Source organism: Ochotona curzoniae, unplaced genomic scaffold (genome assembly GCF_017591425.1).
Source record: "Ochotona curzoniae isolate NIBS_2020 unplaced genomic scaffold, NIBS_Ocur_1.0 patch417, whole genome shotgun sequence".
NCBI classification, from domain to species: domain Eukaryota; kingdom Metazoa; phylum Chordata; class Mammalia; order Lagomorpha; family Ochotonidae; genus Ochotona; species Ochotona curzoniae.
Window position 1 is genome coordinate 957 of NW_024466992.1, and position 8,477 is coordinate 9,433.

General features: G+C 54.0%; 1 protein-coding gene across 1 annotated transcript; it reads left to right on the forward strand.

Annotated features, from left to right (window-relative positions):
- Window positions 1–233: 233 nt before the first annotated feature.
- Window positions 234–8,143, forward strand: LOC121167661 (unconventional myosin-X-like; the record flags this gene model as incomplete). The annotated part of the gene is made up of 8 exons (XM_040997211.1): window positions 234–357; window positions 1,130–1,427; window positions 2,233–2,440; window positions 3,309–3,445; window positions 4,207–4,327; window positions 4,740–5,195; window positions 6,628–6,819; window positions 8,024–8,143. Coding segments are annotated over 8 exons (1,638 nt in total), but the record flags the coding sequence as incomplete, so codon positions are not given.
- Between the last annotated feature and the right edge of the window lie 334 nt (window positions 8,144–8,477).

The following is an 8,477-nucleotide window of genomic DNA, read 5'->3' on the forward strand; positions in this document are numbered from 1 at the left end:
GTTTAAATAACTTGAGGAAGTAGATGCACGCAAAACCTAGAGAATGAGCCGTGGTGTGTCTGTGATTTGCCTTCAGACCCAGATCCCAGTGTGTGTGCTGTGGACCATCGGCCCCGGCTGGGGAATGCTGGCAGCTTCACCAGGCTGACCGAGGCTCCTCAAGCTGCTTGCTGCGCGCGCGTGCACACACACACGGCTGGGTTTGTGAGTGTCTTGCTTTGTCCTGATGCCAGGAGAACTGCCTGAACGCGGATGTGGTGGAGCAGATCTACAAGCGCAACCCCATCCTGCGCTACACCCAGCACCCGCTGCACTCCCCACTGCTGCCCCTGCCCTACGGGGACATCAACCTCAACTGTGAGTCCACGCCCCAACCCGCACTCCCAGCTCCCAGGCCTGGCTGCCGTCTGCACCGTACACTCAGTAGCTGTCGCAGAGCAGGATGGGTTTGAACTTGGGCTCTTTCTTGTCCCAAATGGAGTTAAAGCTCACCTGTACTCAGGTTTCCTCTTGCAGGGGGATTTCAGAGTTAGGTTATGATAAAGGGAAAGTTTGAAGTGGGAGGCAGAAAAGCCAGCATTCCGCCTGAACTTCAGCACACACGAAGTCTTCACTGCACAGGTGCTGTCCAGTGTACAAGGGCTAATATGGACGTGGCCAACTAGAGGATGTGACAAGAGCAGCAGACAGTCTGTGTCTGGCATGCAGGGCGTCTGGGACACACAGCCCTTCGTTACAGGTTAGCCCTGGGGTCGGTAAGCTGCCCATTTGGAGGCAGATGCAAGTGCCCTGGGCACTTCACGGCGACAGAGGCCGGACTGTGTGATGGACAGCAGGTTAAATGTATTGAAGGCGCTTTCCGTGTAAGATGTTTCCGATTCAGTAAGGAGTTTATTGGGATTTAACCCTATCATAAAGGGAAACCTGTTCCACAGAACTAGATCCTAAATATGGTGCATTCCAAGTAAAGAAAGTATTGGGCAACAAGCATACTTTAACATTTAGATATGAAGTTCACTTCCCTGAACAGAGTTCAGCTCCCTCTGTTTTGGCAGCATCAATTACCTGCTTTGCTCTCAGCTGTTCTGAGCCCCTCTTTGTAACTGGTCCACTCTGTTGCTTTTCCTAGTACTCAAAGACAAAGGTTATACCACCCTTCAGGATGAAGCCATCAAGATATTCAATTCCCTGCAGCAGCTGGAGTCCATGTCTGACCCCATCCCCATCATCCAGGGCATCCTGCAGACTGGGCACGACCTCCGCCCGCTGCGTGATGAGCTGTACTGCCAGCTCATCAAGCAGACCACCAAGGTGCCACACCCCGGCAGCATGGGCAACCTGTACAGCTGGCAGATCCTGACCTGCCTCAGCTGCACCTTCCTGCCCAGTCGTGGCATTCTCAAGTACCTCAAGTTCCATCTGAAGAGGTGAGCGTGTGGCAGGCGGGCTGAGCTGGGCAGAGCTGCCCACATGGCCAGTGCTGCGAGTCCCCTGTGAGATCCAGGCCGCCCGAGCTGGGCAGAGCCGCCCACAGGGCTGGTACTATGGGTCCCAAGTGAGATCCGGGTGGGCCGAGCTGGGCAGAGCTGCCCACATGGCCAGTGCTACGAGTCCCCTGTGAGATCCGGGTGGGCAGAGCTGGGCAGAGCTGTCCACATGGCCGGCGCTGCAGGTCCCCCGTGAGATCCAAGCACCTGGGTGGGTCTCTCGGCCCAGCCTGCAAGGCACAGGCTTCCTTCCTATCCCTCCTTCAGCCGCTCAGGCTGTTACAGGAACCACATCACTGTAGGTGGAAGTGTCCTGATGTGTGGGACATTGGCTACCTTAAATTACCACTTTTCATTATGAACAGAAGAAAGACCCAAATTGGATAGTTGTTGAGAATCAAACAGGTGGAAATAATCTAAGATTTTGTTTCATATTTTGGGTTTTGTTTATTTTTTAAATTTTATTGCTCAGCAGATTCACAATGTGACGTTATGGGGTATATTTAAAAATAAAAATGCTTATGTTCGCAAAGCTGATTAACCTAGCTATCGTCCCCACGTATGTGACAAGAGCAGCTGAAAGCTACTTCTGCTTTGGCTGGCTCAGGATAGATGCGATTCCTTGAAGCAGTGAGCTCGGCGGGGTGGGGGCTTCTCCATCTTGATCTGCTGCCCCCAGCCCCACCACCCACAGCCAGCCAGCCAGCCTCTAGCTAGCAATTGACAGTCCCTGTTTGTCTCCTAGGATACGGGAACAGTTTCCAGGAACCGAGATGGAAAAATATGCCCTCTTCATTTACGAATCTCTGAAGAAAACCAAATGCAGAGAGTTTGTGCCTTCCCGGGATGAGATCGAAGCGCTGATCCACAGGCAGGAAATGACGTCCACGGTGTACTGCCACGGAGGAGGCTCCTGCAAGATCACCATCAACTCCCACACCACGGCCGGGGAGGTGAGCGTGTAACTGCTGGTGTGTGCTGGACAGGGAGACTGTACATAGCAGCTGGGCTGTCGTGCACAGCTGCTCAGCAAGCAGGTTAAAAAGGGGAACCCACAGCCAACCGCACGGAGATGAGTGCGGAGTTAAACTCATGCCGAAAAACCTGAGACAGTAATTGAGCCTCTGAGCATCTGGTGGCGATGGCAGACCCAGCTCAGCGGGACCCACTGTGATGGGGAGCAGGGTGTCACAGCACACGGGTCTATCTAAAATACTGGGTTAGGGAAACGTATTTCCTTCTGGAAATGTAAACTTGGTATTATGAAACCAGTTGGCTCCAAGGATAGTGTAATAAAACCCCACAATGCTTTTCGTGGGCAAGAAATGCTGTTGAAATCACCTGTTTCTTGGCGCGCGTGACTGTATCTGAGAACTGCTGGGATTTAAGCTTGTCCTGCAGAAGAGACTCTATGATGGGGCGAAAGGGAGATGCCCTCCCTAGTGAACCAGGTTCACTTCCCAGGCTGACAGTGGCCAGGCCCGTCCTCTGCTGTGACACTGGACAGTGTGCCCTAAGTAGGGATGCCCAGTAGGTTCACTAGGACTAGTCCCATCTGTAGCATGGGTGTGCAAGAAGTCAGTCCAGCATCTGTCCTGTAGTCAATAGAGTGTTACCCTGTGGTCTTTTGATAAAGAAGAGGTGCAGTCGATTTTTAAGGAGCAAGGGCCAGGGAGCACCTCTGAACCTCCGGGGTAACCTCCAAGGTGGTTTTAGGGGGCTGCCTGGACCCCCGACTGGCACCGACAGCTCCCTCCAGGTTGGGGTGAAGGCATGGAGGGCCCAGCCCATGGAGCTGAAAGCCTCACGTGTGTCCTGCAGGTAGTGGAGAAGCTGATCCGAGGCCTGGCCATGGAGGACAGCAGGAACATGTTCGCCCTGTTCGAGTACAACGGCCACGTCGACAAAGCCATTGAGAGCCGAACCATCGTGGCGGATGTTTTAGCCAAGTTTGAGAAGTAAGTTCCATCTCCTGGAACTGCCAGAAGGGGGCGTAAAGAAAGGGCTCGGCCTTCGCCTGCCCCATCTCGGTGCCTTGCTGTCTGCTTTGCCTGCTGGGGGTGTGCTGGGTGTTTTCTGTCTCCTCACTGCTGTGTGTCTCCATGCCTAGAGAAGGCTCTGATCTGAAACGTCATGAAACTCATTTGGGGCCTTTTGGCCACTCTCAGGGCCCTGTTGTGCCCAGGATCTTAGGGTTCTCAGATTCTCGGGCTTTCGTTTGTCATTGGCTTTGAAATCAGGCCGATGGGCTCAAGCCAGCTCGTACACTTAGAAAGTGGCCTTAGGGCTGTTTGATGTGCCACGCCGTGTTCCGGGCCAGCACAGCGTGTGCAGTGTAAGCACGGCCCCGACGAGAACACTCATACCCATTTTTGCTAAGGCTTGTAAGCTGTGAGAATCTGGGCAAAGGAAGTGAAGAGCTAGCTTTAGCTTCTTCCTGCGGATTCTGCGTGATGCTTAGCTGAGACCCTCAGGAAACAGTAGTTAGCCCAGATCTCGCTCAAGGCTGCTTCTTGGTTTTCTTTCTTTCTTTCTAATTTAAATTTTATTTTTGATATCATTTATATAGTTCAGGGGATGGCTTGTTGGTTTTCTCAAGGTGACACTGGGTAGAAGCTTGCTTCCCAGCTCTGTTTAAATGAAAGTGCTGAGCAAGTCCTCTCTCCCGTGGTGGGTCGCCCTCGGGTTTCTGCCTTCTGAGTTTCTGTGACTTTTTTAGGCTTGCTGCCACGGCAGACACAGGGGACCTGCCCTGGAAATTCTACTTCAAGCTGTACTGCTTTCTGGACACAGACAGTGTGCCAAAGGACAGCGTGGAGTTTGCATTTATGTTTGAACAGGTAAGAGGAAAGCGCAGGGACATTCCTTTCTGGGCGAGGGCGGGGCGGCCGCACGCACTCACCTGCCCTGCTCGTCCCCAGCCAGCCTGGGGGCAGTGCGTGCGTGTCTTCCTGGCGCAGCTGAGGCCAGATGCCCGATGGAGCTGTGCGTGTTCATGTGAATGTCTGTGCCGGCAACATTTCTCCTTACAAGAGAAAAGGAGAGATACCATAAGGTGTAAAACACGTGGCATGACTTCAGTGGGATCCGTGCAGGGGAGAAATTTAGATTTAAAGAAGTGGGGAGGGGTGACGGTGGGCTGGTCAGGAAAAGCAGCGTTGAAACAAGGTCCTGATGGAGTTCAGCAAGTCGTGCAGCGTCCTGGGGCACGGCAGCACCTTGACCATGAGGCTGTTGCCCACCTCGTTTCAGGCCCATGAAGCGGTCATCCACGGCCACCATCCTGCCCCGGAGGAGAGCCTGCAGGTCCTGGCTGCCTTGCGGCTGCAGTACCTACAGGGAGATTACTCGCTGCATACGGCCATCCCAGCCCTGGAGGAAGTGTATTCGCTACAGAGACTGAAGGCCCGCATCAGCCAGTCCACCAAGAGCTTCACGCCGCAGTGTGAGCGGCTGGAGAAGAGACGGACGAGCTTCCTGGAGGGCACGCTGAGGCGAAGCTTCCGGACGGGGTCCGTGGGGAAGCAGAAGGCCGAGGAGGAGCAGATGCTGGACATGTGGGTGAAGGAAGAAGTCTGCTCTGTTCGCGCCAGCATCCTGGACAAGTGGAAGAAATTTCAGGGAATGAGCCAGGAGCAGGCCATGGCCAAGTACATGGCCTTGATCAAGGAATGGCCTGGCTACGGGTCCACACTCTTCGATGTGGAGGTAAGAAGGAGCTATTGCATGCTGTGGGCAGATGGGGGGCCGCCGCCTCAGGGTGACGGAGGAGGGGACAGGTGACCCCTGGCCATCTGGAAGGAGAGCGAGATGGGACAGTTGGCTCTTTGGATGTCTCCCACCACTCCTAGGTTTTTCCTCCTCTTTGCAGAAAATGCTTATGTAGAGTAGAAAGTAAGACACAATTGAGATGTGTATTTGTTATTAACTTTATTCTTTCTCATGGAGGTTATACAATCTACATTTTAAATTTAAAAAAAGTCAAAGATATACACAACTTAGGAACTTTGGCTATATTTTTGTTAGATTTTTGTTGGAACCATCTCTTGGAGGGTAATAATTTCAACTTCGTAATTAGAAGTTGGCCATTATCATCAACCCAGCATTCATTTGGTTCTGTCTTCCTGATGTGGACATTGGAGGGGAGGCCTGCTAACAGACCACAGGAGAATTTGGCAAAGTGTGGGCATGGCGGCCAGGCACTGCCCCTTCTTGTATGTCAGTGCACTTTAAAGAGAACACAGCCAGGTTCGCTTCTTTACGTATTTTCTTTGGCTGCTTTTGTGAACAAGTGGCAGGGTTGATTGAGATGACCTGCCAAGTCTGAAATGTTTTACTCTCTGGCCCTGCCAGAAGAGTTGGGCAGCCCCTGTTCTAGAGATGCTTTTGTTTTTCTTAGGAGCACAGTAGGTCTGCACATTGCCTGATGAGTTCAAATGGAAGCTCTGTGAAAATCTACAGATTCAGTCCAGGAGCCCTTTAGGCTTTCTGTGAGATGCTACTTGGGAGTGGGTTGCTGAGGTTCCGTTTGTTGCCTCGCATCAGCCAGTCAGACATTTGCACCATGCACCTGCTCTTTGCAGCCTGCCTAACTTTCCTCTCCCCGGACTTGTTATCCCTCATGCGTGGGTTGCTCTTGTCTCCCATTGCTGTATGATTAAACTGCACAAACCCCACCTCCACTGTGCATACAGAACCGTGCTCTCCTTGCAAAAAGGAACAAAAACTGCTCAGCACAGAGCGACAGGGCCTTTTCCTCTGGGAAGCCAGGCTTTGTGCTGGAGGAAGCACCATCCCAGACAGAACTGGAGGCAGATCTAGACCACTGGGCCTGCCTGGGCTGCTTGGAGGATTGGGAGGTCCGTGTCAAGTTCCTCAGCCAGCAGACATCGTCAGGTTGCTCAAGATACAAAAAGAAATGAGAGTGACAGCTAGGTGTTGGACCGTACCAATCCAATCTCCCCAAATGCGCAAGGTGGTTCAAGCAGCCGAGAACCCACCAGGATAGCTAAGGGGCACCGTTGCTCGGATGCCAGTCGTTGAGTGGACTTGCTCACTGAGTGCACTCACTGTCCCGTGCTGAGGGCCGTAGGCCTGTGCATGCTTTGTGATCGGCCTCTAATACTATCTCACCCACCAGTGCAAGGAAGGCGGCTTCCCCCAGGAGCTCTGGCTGGGTGTGAGCGCCGAGGCCGTCTCCGTCTATAAGCGTGGGGAGGGGAGGCCGCTGGAGGTCTTCCAGTACGAGCACATCCTGTCCTTTGGAGCACCGCTGGCCAACACATACAAGATCGTGGTGGACGACAGGGAGCTGCTCTTTGAAACCAGTGAGGTAAGAGGCAAGAACCAAAACAGCTTGGTCTCAGCAAGGTACAGGATAGCCCTTCCCGGGATGCCTCTGGCCAGAGCATCTTATTCGAGTATTTCTCTCTAATGTCTGTGAAGAAAAGAGTGTGGTGGTCCCTCCCCAGCTGCTCCACGTGTGACACTCCATTCCTTGCACAATCTGCACAGAGCAATGGGCTCCATAGACTCCGGAGCTTCGCCAGGGAGGAGGGGAAGAGGCAAAGGCTGTGGCTGGCAGTGAGGGAAGCCTGCAGCCAGCGAACCACGGCAGGTTGGCTGGTTCTGATGCTGTACACGAAGCGGAGGGAGCTGAGAGGCCTGCTGCGCCGGACACAGCTGATCAGGGTTGCAGAGCCGAACACACAGCCTAGAAAGCTAGGAGCTGTCTGCTGCCAGGCTTCAAAACTGATAATCCAAGAAGCCATGGAGGCTTCCAGAGAGCAGCTGTGAGGGTGTGAACAGCACTGAATGGTTGCTACCCCCAGGCACCTGCTGCTAGGAGCGGGGAGGCTGGGAGGAACCAGGTGGTGTGATCAGCCAGCGATGCGGTGCCAGGGTTGAGCCAAGGAGGCTACATGGCTTGGTTCAGTCCGGCAGACACCAGAAGCCTGCTGTGGGATCTCCCAGTGTGGGTGATGGCAGGACAGTGAGGGGGATCACAGTGATGAGTTGGGATACATTTAGCAGCAATCTAGCCTGCTTTGAGGCATGTAGGCCCAGAGCACAGGAGGGAGCCTGGACGTCGAGAGCAGGTCCTGGCTCATGGAGCAGAAGCACCAATGTCTTGGGAGCCCATCCTGGCAGTCCTGGTAAAAGCACTGTATGGCATCCGGTTGACGGACTGAAGGATGCGATCTGAGGCTGGGGCCGTGAGCTCCACGCCTGAACATTTCCCCTCAGTGGACATCATCAGTCCTCTCCTGATGCCTCCAGTGTCTACAATCTGACCCTGACCATCAGGTCAGTTCTGTGGTGGTGCACACTGGGAAAGCATCAGCTCCCTGGACACTTGGCTAGGAAGAATTGAAAGCAGCTGAACTCTCAGCTTCCTGCAAAGCTTGAGGCATAGATTAGCATTGAACACCCCAGGTGGCTTGGGCAGGAAGGGTGGGCAGGGAAGACCTAGTGACCGGGCAGGGTTCCTGAGCCAGCAGAGGCTCCTGACCGTGTGTGGTTCCACTTCCTGGCAGGTGGTGGACGTGGCCAAGCTCATGAAAGCCTACATCAGCATGATCGTGAAGAAGCGCTACAGCACCACACGCTCCACGAGCAGCCGGGGCAGCTCCAGGTGAGGGTGGCAGTGAACCCACACGCCTGCAACCCCGATGTGCCGCCCTCAGGCCCCGAGCAGAGCTGCCTGGCCCTCCTGGAAGCCCCGGCTCTGAGGGAGGAGTCTCCCAGGGTCCTGTCACCCTGCCCGCTTCCGTGGCTGTGTATAAGCTGTCCACACCTTAACAGTCTGCACAATTTCCAAAGCTTTACTACTTGTAGATGACACATGCCTTAAACAAGAGCGAGGAGCGTTCTCAAGCTGCGGCCAAAGCAGCCAGAAGTGCCTTAACTTGTGGAACCAACCGGACCGACCTTAACTGTGCTACTGAAGGGAAAGGCTCCCCTGCCTGCTTCCCAGGGACTCACAGAGCT